Source organism: Salarias fasciatus, chromosome 17 (genome assembly GCF_902148845.1).
Source record: "Salarias fasciatus chromosome 17, fSalaFa1.1, whole genome shotgun sequence".
Taxonomy (NCBI): Eukaryota; Metazoa; Chordata; class Actinopteri; order Blenniiformes; family Blenniidae; genus Salarias; species Salarias fasciatus.
In genome coordinates, this window is record NC_043761.1 from 17,369,324 (window position 1) to 17,384,540 (window position 15,217).

General features: G+C 56.8%; 2 protein-coding genes across 2 annotated transcripts; both read left to right on the plus strand.

Annotated features, from left to right (window-relative positions):
- The first annotated feature begins 1,094 nt into the window (after positions 1 to 1,094).
- samm50l (sorting and assembly machinery component 50 homolog, like) lies at positions 1,095 to 5,232 on the plus strand. Its single transcript, XM_030114088.1, is given in 19 exon segments — positions 1,095 to 1,267; positions 2,171 to 2,284; positions 2,401 to 2,455; positions 2,458 to 2,501; positions 2,578 to 2,620; positions 2,623 to 2,664; positions 2,784 to 2,812; positions 2,814 to 2,891; positions 2,982 to 3,112; positions 3,193 to 3,280; positions 3,348 to 3,476; positions 3,584 to 3,655; positions 3,762 to 3,848; positions 3,922 to 3,992; positions 4,075 to 4,142; positions 4,210 to 4,302; positions 4,305 to 4,340; positions 4,425 to 4,566; positions 5,187 to 5,232. Coding segments are annotated over 19 exon segments (1,389 nt in total). The 5' UTR covers positions 1,095 to 1,246.
- A 1,819-nt stretch (positions 5,233 to 7,051) lies between these two features.
- Positions 7,052 to 15,081, plus strand: aldh1l2 (aldehyde dehydrogenase 1 family, member L2). Its single transcript, XM_030114089.1, is given in 28 exon segments — positions 7,052 to 7,144; positions 7,527 to 7,640; positions 7,642 to 7,675; positions 8,712 to 8,949; positions 9,597 to 9,663; positions 9,665 to 9,763; positions 9,837 to 9,942; positions 10,395 to 10,480; positions 10,553 to 10,642; positions 10,644 to 10,694; positions 10,868 to 10,927; positions 10,930 to 10,995; positions 11,076 to 11,170; positions 11,250 to 11,394; positions 11,471 to 11,590; positions 11,666 to 11,793; positions 11,869 to 12,019; positions 12,098 to 12,168; positions 12,235 to 12,260; positions 12,263 to 12,362; positions 12,502 to 12,585; positions 12,670 to 12,768; positions 12,854 to 12,953; positions 13,037 to 13,135; positions 13,210 to 13,375; positions 13,443 to 13,548; positions 13,636 to 13,835; positions 13,909 to 15,081. Coding segments are annotated over 28 exon segments (2,850 nt in total). The 3' UTR covers positions 13,965 to 15,081.
- The last annotated feature ends 136 nt before the right edge of the window (positions 15,082 to 15,217 follow it).

Consider the following 15,217-nt stretch of genomic DNA (forward strand, 5'->3'; position numbering starts at 1 on the left):
AAATGTGTGTCTTTAACCTCCCTTAAAAAACTTCACAGTCCTCTGCGGTCCTGAGGTTCTTCGGCGAGGCTGTTCCAAAGGCGGGGCCGTAGTGGCTGAAGGCCGCCTCGCCATGAGTCTGGTTCTAGCTTTAGGAACACAATAAGGCACTGCCAGAGGACCTCAGGGCCTCGAGGGTCGATACGGTAAAAACAGATCAGCTAAATAAGAAGGCGCAAGGCCGTTAAGACATTTCAAACTAATAAGAGAACTTAGAAGAAAATCCATCCTGAAGTGGACAGGAAGCCAATGCAGCGACTGTACAACTGCTGTACTGTGGCTCCGCCCCCTGGTCCCCGTCAGCACGGAGGCTGAGTTTTGTAATAATTGTAGGTTTGAAATATTCTTTTGGGAAGACCAGAGAGCAAGGCATTACAGTGGTCTAATCTACAGGAGATAAATGATGTATTAGCGCCTCCTGCTGGCCGGAGAGAATTATGTTTTTAATTTGTGAGTAAGGAGTGAAATGTTTGGCATTGTGTGTGTGTGTGTGTGTGTGTGTGTGTGTGTGTGTGTGTGTGTGTGTGTGTGTGTGTGTGTGTGTGTGTGTTTGTGTGTGTGCAATAAGGCATTTAAATATTATTAGAATAAATAACCAAACCATAAAAATATGCATTATATACTACTAATACTATTAGGACTGCTGCTACTACTACTACTAACAATAATAATAAAATAATAATAATAACAGTAATTATAATAATAATAATAATAATAATAATAATAATAATATAATAATAACAATAATGATTTATTCACTCCCAACACCACACACATAAGGAAAAAAATAAAGTTTGAATCAAATTTTAAAAAAAGATGAAACATTAAATTTGAAAATATCAAACAGCAGCACCAAAAAAAGTTGTAGATTTTGCTTAAAATATTTTTTAAAATTATATTAGATAAATGCAATGATATTTAAAATATCGTAATATCTAATTGAATAGACACATTTCGTGAAGTAAACGGTGTCTAGTTTCCCAGGCACCCTGAACGCATCACCTGCCTTCACAGATTGTCATCGTGAGCGGAGTGTCCTTTTCTCCAAGGCGCTCCTGAACGCAGCAGCTGCCTTCACGGACTGTCATGGCGGCTCCCTTGAAGGGGGTTTGGTGCTGGAGAAAGTAGCCGCCGTCTTGTCCCGCTTTTCCCCGCACGCAGAGCAGCTGAGGCCGGCTGAGGTGGTGTCCAGGAGCGGGCAGCTACCATGGGGACCGTCCACGCTAAGGTACGCGCCGTGCTCCCCGCAGGCTAGCCGCCGGTCTTCGGTGCGTATGAGGGCCGTGACCTCCCTCTCCTCCCTGGGAAGAACCGTGGCTCTCCGCCCGGCATGTGGACCTCCGTGTACCGACACACTCCCCCTCCAGAAAACCCCCCTGTAACACAAACGGCTACTAAATCCTTCTCTGTGTTGCAGAAATACCTCTGAAAAAGCCATTAAAGTGTGTTTTAAAGCTCATTTAAGCCTCAGTTTGTAATAAAGCGGATTGGATTTGAACGCACCACTTTTACTGTATTATTCTATTATGAATAAACCATAACCTAAATTGTGAGGAAAACCATTTAAAATAGTCTTTTTATTAACCTCAAGATAATTTAAGCTAATAAGCTGTGGTGTTTCTTTTAGGTAATTTGCAGAAACATGAAACAAAATGTTCATATTGAAGCGCCACTCCTCCAAATAATAGCAGAAATCAGTTTTTTAAGCTGTAATGTTTGCAGGTGCAGTGACTTTCACTGACTGTAGGACATCAGACACTCCCCCTGATGCCCCGCCCCCCTGATTCTGCCCCCGCTGCCCCCAGCAGCTGCCCTGTAAAGCCACCACACATCCTTGGACTTCATAACGGGACTTTAAAACTTAATAATAAATTGTGAACTGAATAGATTTATTCTTAAATGTTAAGCTGATGTTCCTTTTTCTTAGTTAATATTTAAAAGAGTAGTAGAACATTACAGAGATAAGTACAGTTTGTAGTTTTTAGCAATGGAAAACACTCTAAAGCCTTCAACATATGTGTTTTCACTAATTCACACTTGTGGTGAAGCTTTTCAATCAACGATGCTTCATAGAAATGTCAGAAACGTGTGTTGTCCTGGTTTTGATGCCGTTTCTCGGCCCCCGCTGCAGAGTCTGGATCCTCTGCCGATGCACGGCCGGGATTTGGGCATGCACCCGGACGACCTGCTGGAGGCTCCGGAGCAGGCGCCGGAGTCCAAGCAGGAGATCCTGGAGAACAAAGACGTGAGTCCGAAGCAGCGTTTCCTCAGCGAGCCGGTCAGATTCAGGACGAGGAGGCAGTGACGCATGTGCGTGTGTGTGTTGTGTGTGTGTGTGTGTGTGTGTGTGTGTGATCGCAGGTGGTTGTCCAGCACGTCAACATTCAGGGTCTGGGCCGGACCAAGGAGGACCTGCTGGCTACGAGATCTCCGAGGTGTTCCACGCCAAGAACCTGATCGATGTAGGTGCCCCCCCCCCCGCATGGCGCTCACACTGAGTGAACGCTGATGAAGATGACGATCTGGGGTGTGTTTCAGGTGATGAAGAGAGCGCACGTGGCGCGGCAGAGGCTGCTCCGCCTCGCATCTTCAAGGAGGTGGAGGTCCTGATCGACACGTCTGAAGGTCGGTCTGGGACGCCACGCCCGGTCTGGGGGGTCGGGGGGGTCCACAGGGACTAGACCTCTGGTCCAGAGACAGCAGGGAGGAAGATGCTCTCTGATCGGCGGTCTGCCCCCCCTCAGGTGCCGACGCGCTGCCCAACGGCCTGGAACGTGACCTTTGAGGTGACGGAGATCAAGCGGCTGACAGGAAGCTACAACACCATGGTCGGCAACAACGAGGGCAGCATGGTGAGCCACCAGCCAGTCACATGACCTCCAGACCGCCGCCCAGACCTCCCTGCTGAACGCTGCCCTCCGTTTGACCCCCCCCCCCCGCAGGTCCTGGGCCTCAAGCTGCCCAACATGCTGGGCCGGGCGGAGAAGCTCACCTTCCAGTTCTCCTACGGGACCAAGGAGACGTCCTACGGCCTGTCCTTCTTCAAGCCTCAGCCCGGACACTTCGAACGCAAGTATGGCCGCCGCGCCGGTCCGAACCCGGGAGGAGGCGGCGGGGGGCGAACCGGAAATAACCGGTTTGTGTGTGTTCCAGCCTCACCCTCAACCTGTACAAGGTGACGGGCCAGTTCCCCTGGAGCTCCCTGAAGGAGACGGACCGCGGCGTGTCGGCCGAGCTCAACGTAGCTGCCGCCGCGCCGTCTTAGCCCCGTCACAAACGCCTTGCTCATGAACCGTTTCCCCCGGCAGTTCCCTCTGGGCTTCACCAACCACACCCTGAAGTGGGAGGGGGTGTGGCGGGAGCTGGGCTGCCTGGCCCGCAGCGCCTCCTTCGCCGTGCGCGAGGAGAGCGGCCACTCGCTGAAGTCGGCGCTCTCGGTACGTCCCACCTGTCCCGTCTGTCCATCTGTCTCCCGTCTGTCCCGTCTGTCCCGCCTGTCCCCCCTGTCCCCCCCCCCAGAGCGCTAACGCCGGTCTCTTTGCAGCACACCATGTCCATCGACTCCAGGAACTCGGCCATCTTCCCCAGCAGAGGTGCCTTACTGCGCGTCAACCAGGTGAGACAGACGCGATGGTGGGGGGTCCGTCCTCCCGGTGTCCGTCCTCTTGGTGTCCTCCGGTGTTCTCCGGTGTCCTCATGCCGTGTCTCCGTGTGTCCTGCAGGAGCTGGCTGGCTACACCGGGGGGGACGCCAGCTTCCTGAAGGAGGACCTGGAGCTGCAGTTCAACCGGCGCCTGCTCTGGGACTCGGTAAGACCGGCGCTCCTGCAGTCCCGGTCCCGGCCAGCAGGGGGGGCCGGTCTGACCTGAGCTGTCTCCTCAGGTCCTGTCTGCCTCCTGTGGGGGGGGGGTGCTCTACCCCATCGGGGGTCAACCGTCCTGCATCGCCGACAGGTAGGTCTCTCGCCCGTCCAGAGGTCAGAGGTCAGAGGTCAGAGGTCTGGTCCAGCCGGGCTGAGCGGGCCACTGTGTGCAGGTTCTACCTGGGGGGGCCCACCAGCGTGCGGGGGTTCGGGATGTACAGCATCGGTCCCCAGAGCGAAGGTAGGACAGCAGCGTCGTCCGTCCTCCGTCCTCCAGGACCGGGTCTGAAGGCCTGGCTGTCTTTCAGGGGACTACCTGGGCGGGGAGGCGTACTGGGCGGGGGGGCTGCACCTCTACACCCCCCTCCCCTTCAGGCCGGGCCGGGGGGGCTTCGGAGACCTCTCAGTACTCACTTCTTCCTGAACGCCGGAAACCTCTGCAAACCTCAACTACGGTACGGCTCAGCTCCGCGTCTCAGAGTCCAGGTCTCTGTTCTGACTGGAGCGTCCCCCCCCCCCCCAGGTGAGGGTCCCCGAGCCCACCTGCAGAAGCTGGCCGAAGTGCATCCGCTGGTCTACGGAGCGGGAATCGTACTGCGGCTCGGGAACATCGCCCGGCTGGAGCTCAACTACTGCGTCCCCATGGGGGTCCAGAACGGAGACAGGTGGGTCCAGAACGGAGACAGGGGGGTCCAGAGGGAGGACGGGGGGTCCAGAACGGAGACAGGGGGGTCCAGAACGGAGACAGGGGGGTCCAGACGGAGACAGGGGGGTCCAGAACGGAGACAGGGGGGTCCAGATCGGGGACAGTGGGGTCCAGAGGGAGGACAGGGGGTCCAGAGGGAGGACAGGGGGGGTCCAGAGTGGGGACAGGTGGGTCAGAATGGGGACAGGGGGGGTCCAGAATTGGGACAGGGGGGTCCAGAGGGAGGACAGGGGGGTCCAGAAACGGAGACAGGGGGGGTCCAGCACGGAGACAGGGGGGTCCAGAGCGGGGACAGTGGGGTCCGAAGGGAGGACAGGGGGGTCCAGAACGGAGACAGGGGGGTCCAGCACGGAGACAGGGGGGTCCAGAGCGGGGACAGGGGGGGTCCAGAGGGAGGACAGGGGGGTCCAGAGGGAGGACAGGGGGGTCCAGAGCGGGGACAGGGGGGGTCCAGAGCAGGGACAGGGGGGTCTCGGGTATCAGACGGGGGTTCTGGAGGTTCTGGACCAGCCGGCGCTCCGGTCTCCTTTACGTCGAAGGTTTCGCCGCCGTCTGACCGCGGCGCCGCTCTGCTTCCAGGATATGTGACGGCGTCCAGTTCGGAGCAGGGATCCGCTTCCTGTGACCCCCCCTCGACCCCCGCGGCCCCCCCGGACCACTCCAGAGGCTCCGGCGTGAAGAAGGGAGCGCGTCCTGTGTAGCTGTGTGTCGGTGGCGTGGAGGACGGACCTGATGGCGTCCTCAGTCCGGAGCCTGGACCTCTCCGGTCCTGAGCTGCTCTCTGATTTGACTCGTCCTCCGCTCGGCCGGCGTCCTTCTCTTTGGTTTTGTGTCCTGGTTGCGGAGCAGCTTTGACCCGGAGCACGTTGTTGTTGTTGTTGTCCTTCTTGTTGTTGTTGTTGTTGTTGTTGTTGTGTGGATGATTGATTGAAATGAACCGTCGTCTCTTCAGCCTGAGCAACACTCACGTCCACCTGCACCTCCGGAGCTCCTGGAGCTCCTCCTCATGACGTGTCACTAATAAATCACCGCTGCTCCCCTCAGACCTGCTGCTGCCTCTTCCTCCTCAAACATCCGTCCGCCGAAACAAAGACACAACAAACCCCCGACGTAGCCTTCATACCGTCGCTGCTTATGGTGTACATATTGAGAAAGAGCAGTCAGAGGAGCTTTTATTAAATTACAGCTACTGAAGGAGCTTTATATCCGTGACTCTCTGAACTCAATGATGCTCTGCAGCGTTTCACAGCCGGATCCCCTCTGGTCAGCAGCACAAGCCAGTTTGACAAAACTCTAAAACTTCCTCGTCAATACAATCATCAGACATCATATGAAGCTGCAGAGAAAACACAGTTATTTCACACCGTTCACTACTTATTTCCGTATTTGTTCTTTGCAGCTTCGATGCCTTCAGGGTCCGAATAGTGGAAATAAAAACATCAAGTGAGGTGTGTCCTAACTTTTGACAGGTACTGTTCATGTGTTAAAACATATAAATGTAGCACATATAACTGTGTATCATGGCAGTAATTATGTAGTTTTCTATACATTAAAAATAGGCAAAAAGTCTAAAATGTAGAAAAGAATGTCTTTTCTGTTTTTAGTGTCCTGTCTTTTTTAATCTATTTTACTTTATACTTCACTAATATACCAGATGTTAGTATTTTCTTTTTGTACACATTTCTCAGTAAACTTTTCACAAAACTCTCGTTTCAAAATCAATAAAAATAGTATTAATTCCACCCAGCGTTTATTTTTTTATTAATAAAACATTTACTTTCAAACTGGCAAACCTTGAAAAAAACTTACAGACTAGTTACTAAAAAGTAAAAAAAAAAAAGTGATGTTAATATATTTCAATGCACCGGCCTAAACTGTTGTTTTTTAAAAGTTATTTTATTTACTGAAAAATGAATTCTCCCGCACGTGAACGCGCCGCGGAGGAGGGCAGCGTGCGCGCCCCCGCCGCGCAGGCATCGCCGGCACGCCGCGTATAAAGCCGCGCTGTGACGAGCACGTCGCCGTTCACTGCCACACACGGGGCAGGTGCGCGGGCAGCGGCGCGTCCTCCAGCTCCAGTCCGGATCCTCGTCTGTTCGCCGGCGGCAGAGCAGCGCAGCGCCGCCATCATGCTGTGGACGGCGGGCCGGGGTCTTCCGGAGCTTCTCCACCAGCGGCGGTGAGTTCTGCCCTCCGAGTGCGCGCTTTCACCCCCCCGCCGGGCACGCCGGGCTCGGACCCGGATCGGGGATCGGGGGAGCCCGCCGCCACCGTTGCCGGCCGCCCTGCACGCCTTCTCCCCCGGCTGTGCGCGCTGCCCGCGCCGGCCTCTGCGATCCGGGACCCGGAGGAGGAGTTGCATCAGCGGCTTAGATCCTGCAGGGCTGCGTGTGCAACGACCCCCCCTCCCTCAGCCATTCATTCATGCATTCACTCACCCAGTCATGCATCGGAGCGGCAGTGCAGCCGGAAGTCCTCCGGTCCTCCTGGACCCGTTTCCCCTGCAGACGGTGTCTCTGAACGGGCCGCGAACCGTCGTGTGCGAACCTGAAGCCTGCTCACACACACACATGTGCAGCAGTGACATAAGGGCCGTTCTGTCAGCCAGCCAGCAGCCGCACACACACACACCCTCACACTTTCATTTAAAGGCTTCTTTCTGTTTAAACTCACTCATTTTATTTGTTTCTTAAATTACAGTGTAATAAAAACTTTATTTTTTTATAGAAGTTTTTATTACATCGCTCAATATCAGGTGCATTCTCGCTCCTTTCTCAGCATTTATAAAACATTTACAGCAGAGATCTCGCCTGTGAAGCAGTTCAAGGTTCAGATGAGGAGTTGTTATCGTCTAAAAAAGGTTTTGGCAGGTTTGTGATGCCGTCCGCCCCTGGCTGACCTGTTGACCTCTGTCGCCAGCAGCACTACTACCAGAACAAGCTGAAGCTGGCCATCATCGGCCAGAGCCTGTTCGGACAGGAGGTCTACAGCAGCCTGCGGAAACAGGGCCACAAGGTGGTGGGCGTGTTCACCCGTGCCCGACAAGGACGGCAAGGCCGACCCCCTGGGTGAGTCTGGTCGCCGTGACCCTGAACTTCAGGGGGTCAGAGGTCAAACCACCAACAGGTCTGGGTTTTCTCGTTTTGTAGCATACTTTGGGAAAACTGTTAGAAACCCGTTCCACTGGATGGATTTGACGTTATCAGGGTGAGTGGTTCCAGATCAGGCCTGCTGATGAATTCACGGCCTGATAACGCTAATAAATGATTAATTAGATAAAACAATGGAGAGTTTATATCAGGAGCGGTTCATTCTGTTCGGTGCCTAAATATTGGTGACTTTGGGGAAAAAACGAGCGTTTGTTTGATGGTCGACACTCGATCAAGTAGATTCAGTGTGCTTTGTTTTTATATGGCGTGCTAAATGCAGTAATTTCCTGCGAAACAGTGGAATAAAGTAACCTTGACCTTGACTTTGCTGCGTTTATGATGTTTGCAGGAGTAATGAAGGGAAAGTTAAACTCCTGCTGGAACCTCTCCTTGGTTTAATGAAGCCATCGATGCTCGTTTAATCCTCTTGAATCAGGACTTCTGGCTCCGCGGTCTCACTGATGGAGCCTTTTATTGTGGGAATCTGAAATCTTTTATTGTGGCGATCTTTAACTGGAGGTTTAAAACGCACGTTGACTCCGCAGCGCCGGCCGACAAAGCCCGGCCTTTTATCCAGCATTAGCCGCGGGGTAGTGGCTCTTTTTGTCCGGGTGGCGGAGGCCCCCGGGTGGCAGAGCCCCCCCCCCGGGGGCAGAGGCCCCCATGTGGCCCAGAGACGCAGCTCCGAGGGTAAAACTCTGCAGAGGCACAGCGACGTGATGCAACCTTTCCAGGAAGTGGCATCCCTGCGCCGGGGGCAGCCTGCTGACCTCCTCCTGACCTCCTCCTGACCTCTTCCTGAGCAGCGCCATGTGTTTGGGGGCTGCTGCAGCAGAGCCCGGGTGGGGGGGGGGGGGGTTATGTAACCCAGGATCTATCTGGCTGTGACCGTGTGGTTCCAGATCCGGCAGGTAAACCTGGATCTGACTGGGCTGAACTCTTCTTCCCCCCCCAGCGGTGGCGGCGGAGAGAGACGGGACGCCGGTGTTCAAGTTCCCCGCGCTGGCGGGTGAAGGGGAAGCCCATCCCGGAGGGTGGTGGAACGCCTACAAGGCGGTGGGCGCCGATCTCAACGTCATGCCCTTCTGCTCGCAGTTCATCCCCATGAGCGTGGTGGACCACCCGCGGCACGGCTCCATCATCTACCACCCCTCCATCCTGCCGCTGCACCGCGGCGCCTCCGCCATCAACTGGTGAGCGTCCGGCCGGCGGTCCCGCGCTGCCTTCCAGCGGTATTACGTAAGTTACATAAGGCCGCCGTCCCGCGCCGCCAAACGGCCGCAGAGTGTTGTATTGCTGCTTTCCAGGGGCAGAGTAACACACCGCCGCTATCAGCAGGAGGTTCAAACCAGTTGAGTTTGACCCTAAACCTCTCCGCTCGCCTTTCTTATCACCCCCGCCCCCAGCCTCACCTTCTCCCTTTCATTGACCCAAAACACCTCTGAATGTTTTTAGCTCAGGATTTGGAGATCTGAACTGATTATCAGCAGGGATGAGGCGGAGCTTTACACTCTCCGTATCGCCAGGAAGCGACAGGAAACGCTTGTCATCCAACTCTTGAAAAGGAGCCAATATAAATATCAATAAGACTGTTGGGATCAGCTGGGCTGATGATCAATATTCCGTAGAAGCGGTGATTCCAGTGAAAGCTGCTCTATAGATCGGTTTGTTGGAGTCTCACTTCCTCTTCGCGATAATCCAGAGAGTCTTATCTGTTCTGCTATCAGCTCCCATCAGCTTCTGCTCCAATCAGCTGATTTACGATGGATTTTATTCCCTTCACCTGTTCTAAAGATAGCCGCCGTCCTGACGCGGCGCTGGCGGTCTGTCTCGTCCGCAGGACCCTGATCCAGGGCGATAAGAAAGCCGGGTTCTCGGTGTTCTGGGCCGACGACGGTCTGGACACCGGGGCCCATCCTGCTGCAGCGGGAGTGTCCGGTGGAGCCCAACGACACGGTGGACACTCTGTACAACCGCTTCCTGTTCCCAGAGGGCATCAAGGCCATGGTGAGCGCCGCGCCGTCGCCGGCAGGCGGGCCGGACCGGACCGGACTCGGTTCTCACTGTGTCCGTCCTGCAGGTGACGGCCGTGCAGCTCATTGCGGACGGAACGGCTCCCAGAGTCCCCCAGACGGAGGAGGGAGCCAGCTACGAAGGCATCCAGAAGAAGTCCAACGCCAAGGTAACGCTCCGGTGGAGAACCAGGCGGGACCGGGGGGTTCGAACCCGAGGCGGCTTGTCTTTTAATACGTCCAGCACTTGTGGCTCTGCATGGGTCCGTCCAGTCACGTGGTCCTCCAGCAGAACTCCACTGCTGAGAAGCTGCAGGTCATTTCCTGTTGGCTCCAGTTTCCCACTGAGCGGCTCTTGCTCCCGGCCGGTTTGTCCTATCAGGACAAAGGCCACAGTGGGGCGGATCTGAGCTGCTCTCTGATTGGGCCGGCCGGGGCCCACGTTGCTGGCAGCGGTGTCCGGAGGCGCTATTCGTAGACGGGCCGGCATCACTTTCCCTCGGCGGCGCTGCGAGCGGCAGCCAGCTGCCGGGCTTCCCTCTCATTCCCAGAAATCTGGGTGACCTGGTCGTGACAGGAATCTGAAAGGTCAGCTGAAAGGTCAGCGTTCTCCCCCCCCAGGTAACACCTCGCCCAGCCCGCTGAGGCCATCCACAACTGGATCCGCGGCCACGACAAAGTCCCCGGTGCCTGGACCGTCATCGATGGACAGGTAGGGACACGTCCTGGACCGCCGTACGGCCAGAGATCAGCCGCAGTAACACAGTCCGTCTCCGTCCCTCAGCCCGTCACCCTGTACGGCTCGTCCATGCTGGGGGGGTCCGTCCCCGCCGGCCAGGCCCTGGAGCTGGAAGGGGCCTCTCAGCCCGGCCTGGGTCACCAAGAGCGGCCTGGTCCTGTACGGCGCCGACGGCAAAGAGCTGTGAGTCCGGAGTCCCGTACTACTAAACAAACATCCGAGAGCGGCGCGCCGGCCGGCGTGACCTGGAGGGTTATTCAAACAAACACAGCCGGCCCGGCCTGTCCCCGTCCCAGGCCGGCCCCGTCCCAGTCCCCCGCCCAGCCCCGGCAGTTTGTTTATGTGACCCTGTTCCGACAGCTCCTGGTGAAGAACCTGCAGTTTGAGGATGGGAAGATGATCCCCGCCTCCAAGTTCTTCCTCGTCCGGGGAGATCTCCAGCGTTGGAGCTGACCGACGAGGAGAAGAAGATGGCGGAGGAGATCCGGGTGAGTCTCCGCCCCCCCTCCACGGGGTTTCAGGAGGAAGGCTGCTGGTCCTCATCCCCGTGGACCTCGATGTGCCGCAGGCCATCTGGAAGGGAATCCTCAGCAACGTGCCGGCCATCGAGGACGCCACGGACTTCTTCAAGTCGGGCGCCGCCTCCATGGACGTGGTGAGGTGAGGGTGGCGCCGGAGGCTCTCCTGGAAGCCCTGGGCGGGCGGCGCTCTGCACAGATCTCCTGTGTTTCCTGGCGCAGTCTGGTGAGGAGGTGAAGCAGAGGTGCGCCGGTGTCCAGCTGCAGAACGAGGACGTCTACATGGCCGCCACCTTCCAGGACTTCGTCCAGATGTTCGTCCGGAAACTGCGAGGGGAAGACCAGGAGGAGGAGCTGGTCGTGGACTACGTCAGTGTGACCGCTCCTCCGCCCGATTTAAACGGGAGGACCATCCCCTCGACAGCCGGTTCGATTCCGTCCGCAGGCGACTAAAGAGGTGAACAACATGACGGTGAAGATGCCGCACCAGTGTTTCATCAACGGCCAGTTCCAGGACGCGGAAAACGGGAAGTCCTACGACACCATCAACCCCACCGACGGCTCGGTGAGAGACCGCCGTGGACCGGACGGTCCAGAGACCAGACCGTGTCTGACGCCCCCCCCCCCCGTGTCCCACCAGGTGATCTGTAAGGTGTCCTTCGCCTCGGTGGGGGACGTGGATCAGGCGGTGGCGGCAGCCAAAGAGGCGTACGAGAACGGGCCGTGGGGCCGGATGAACCCCAGAGACAGAGGCAGCCTGCTGTACAGGTGAGCAGCGCCACCTGGAGGACCGAGCGGGGAACCGCAGGGCCTCCAACCCTGATGCCCCGCCCCCGTCTTCAGGCTGGCCGACCTGATGGAGGAGCACCAGGAGGAGCTGGCCACCATCGAGTCCATCGACTCGGGCGCCGTTTACACACTGGCCCTCAAAACCCACGTGGGCATGTCCATCCAGACCTTCCGCTACTTCGCCGGCTGGTGCGACAAGATCCAGGTCTGCTCCAGGTTTTCTTATCGTCCGTCCGACGCGGCGAGGCCGGAGTATCATAACCGACCCCGAGAGTCTCCGCAGGGCAAGACCATCCCCATCAACCAGGCCCGGCCCAACCGCAACCTGACCTTCACCAGGAAGGAGCCTCTGGGGTAAATCCGACCCGCCGCCCCCTGCCGGGCGCCACGGCCGTGTGCTGAGTGTGTTCTCCGTCTCAGGGTGTGTGCCATCGTCATCCCCTGGAACTACCGCTCATGATGCTGGCCTGGAAGAGCGCCGCCTGCCTGGCCGCCGGAAACACGCTGGTCCTGAAAACCGGCGCAGGTAACTGGAAACCCGCTGGGCTGTCAGCCAGGGGCGCTGCACGCCGCTGGAGGGATGTAAACAAACAGGAAGGTCCATGTTCCCCGTGGACCTGGACGCCGTCCAGCTGACGGCTTGTTGCGTTTTTGTGGTTTTATTGATCGCCGTCGCCACGTTTCCAGGTCACATCCGCTGACGGCGCTGAAATTCGCTGAGCTGTCGGTGAAAGCCGGCATCCCGAAGGGAGTCATCAACATCCTGCCCAGGCTCAGGTAACGCCGCCAGACCCGTCTGGTCCGATCCGGTCCGGTCCGGTCCAGCGGCAGTGTGAAGCAGCTGGTGCTCTGACCCGCAGGCGGCATGGTGGGGCAGCGGCTGTCCGACCACCCCGACATCCGCAAGCTGGGCTTCACCGGCTCCACGCCCATCGGCAAGCAGATCATGAAGAGGTAGGCGCCCGGCCGACCTTTGAACCCGCGCGGACCTTTGACCGCCGTCATCTCACACTGGTTCCCCCCGTTTCCCATCATGCAGCTGTGCGCTGAGCAACCTGAAGAAGGTCTCTCTGGAGCTGGGGGGGAAGTCGCCGCTCATCATCTTCAGCGACTGCGACATGGACAAGGCCGTCCGCATGGTGCGAGAGCAGCGCCACGCACCGCCGGGAAGTCAACCGACGCCCTCTCACTGTGTGTGTGTGTTGTGTGTGTGTGTGTGTAGGGAATGAGCTCGGTGTTCTTCAACAAAGGGGAGAACTGCATCGCCGCCGGGCGCCTCTTCGTGGAGGAGTCGATACACGACGAGTACATCAGCCGCGTGGTGAGCGAAACGAACGCACCCGCTCCGGAGAACAGGAAGGCACGCCGCTAACGTCAACCCCCCCGCCCCCCCAGGTGGAGGAGATCAGGAAGATGAAGATCGGAGACCCTCTGGACCGCTCCACCGACCACGGGCCGCAGAACCACAAGGCCCACCTGGAGAAGCTGCTGGAGTACTGCGAGGCGGGGCTGAAGGAGGGCGCCACGCTGGTGTGCGGGGGCCGGCAGGTGGACCGGCCCGGTACGTCTCGCACACACGGGAAGCCCCGCCCCCCCTTCCCGGGCTCATGTGGTCTCCTCCCTGTCAGGGTTCTTCATGGAGCCGACCGTCTTCGCCGGCGTGGAGGACCACATGTTCATCGCCAAAGAGGAGTCCTTCGGCCCCGTCATGGTGGTGTCCAAGTTCAAGGACGGGTGAGTCTTTAGGGTGGGGCCAGGTAGCGCCACGCCGCGCTCTTCCAGACTAGCTAACGAGGCGTTGGTCCGTGCGTCCGGCCTCAGCGACGTGGACGGCGTGCTGCAGAGGGCCAACGACACGGAGTACGGCCTGGCGTCCGGCGTCTTCACGCGCGACATCAACAAGGCCATGTACGTCAGCGAGCGGCTGGAGGCCGGCACCGTCTTCGTCAACACCTACAACAAGACCGACGTGGCGTCGCCGTTCGGCGGCTTCAAGCAGTCCGGCTTCGGCAAGGACCTCGGTGAGCCCGACGCCGGCGGGACGAGGAGCGGCCAGCGGCGTGTTGATGTAACCGCTTCCTGTTGTGTCCGCAGGAGAGGACGCCCTCCAGGAGTACCTCAAGACCAAAGCGGTGACGGTGGAGTACTGAGACCCCGCCCCTCTGGAGTCCAGCTCAGAGTCCGGCTCAGACCTCCACCCGGTGTGTGTGTGTGTGTGTGTCACACGACGGACACACACCTCCAGGACGACTCCTCTGCTTCAACAGATCCCAGACCTGGAGTCTCAGACTAAAACCCCGAACGCTGGTTTTGCGTCTTGCGCTATCGTCATTCCTGTCAACACCCCCCCCCCCCCCCCCCCCCCCCCCCCCCCCCCCCTCCCTCCCCCAAGCTGAAGCAAGCAGCAGCTCCGGGTTTCGGACCATCGGCCGCTTCCCGCAGCAGGACGACCGGTCCGAACTGGTCTCGCAGATCTCCAGCTCGCTTTGGAAAAGTCTGGACTTCAGTAGGATTTGAACCGTCTCACGTCTTCAGAGCTTCAGAAGCTTCACTCTTTTATATGAATTAAAAAAAAAAAAAAAAAAAAAAAAAAATTCCTGCACTTGTGATCAGATCAGAGGCCGCCTCGCCGTAGAATCACCCCACCGGACTGTTTTCACCGCTAGCATTAAAATCCAGACTGAGTGATGAAGAAGGGATTTTAAACCCAGAGTCTTAAAAACATTTGTACTTTTTAGATCGTTGTTCAAGAAAGAAACTGTGAGATTTACTTATTTATGATTTTTAGCTATAAAGCCGATTTAATCGCTTCTGAACAAATGTTCTTAATATAAATCTTTAAAATGAGCCCTGTGGGAACAGACTGGCTCAGCGCTGCCCCCTGCAGCACAGAGGAGGAACAGCTGGTTCACGTTAGTCTTATTTTGAAGAGGTGCTGCTCTAAGAGGGTATTTTATTTTCCTGTACGGGGGCGGGTGATTAAAGGGATTCCTTCCTCCTGGTTCTGGTTTATTCTGGAACAACGGGTCTCTGGATCACGTCGCTTCTGTTCATCTCAACAGTATTGATTTTATTCACCCCACGAATTCAGAGAAGTTTCCAAATGTTGAAAATTTTGTGGAAAAAAACTTCAATGTGTCGACAATTTTGCTTAAAGGTGCATTGAGGAGTTTGCACGTTTAAGCGAAACAGCGCCCCCTGCAGGCCTTGGGCGTAATGCAGCTTAGCAAAAAACTCGTCCCTGTGGCTCCTGTGCACGAAAGAGGGGAACTCCTTCCTCGCTCGTTTAGTAGCGCTCAAGTAAGATTTAAGTTTCTTCTACCTGGTGGAGTCTGTGTGGAGCTGTGGCAGTGCTAGAAGCCAGTCTGTTCTGACTTTCTGGAAGATCCTGCTCAGTTGTTGC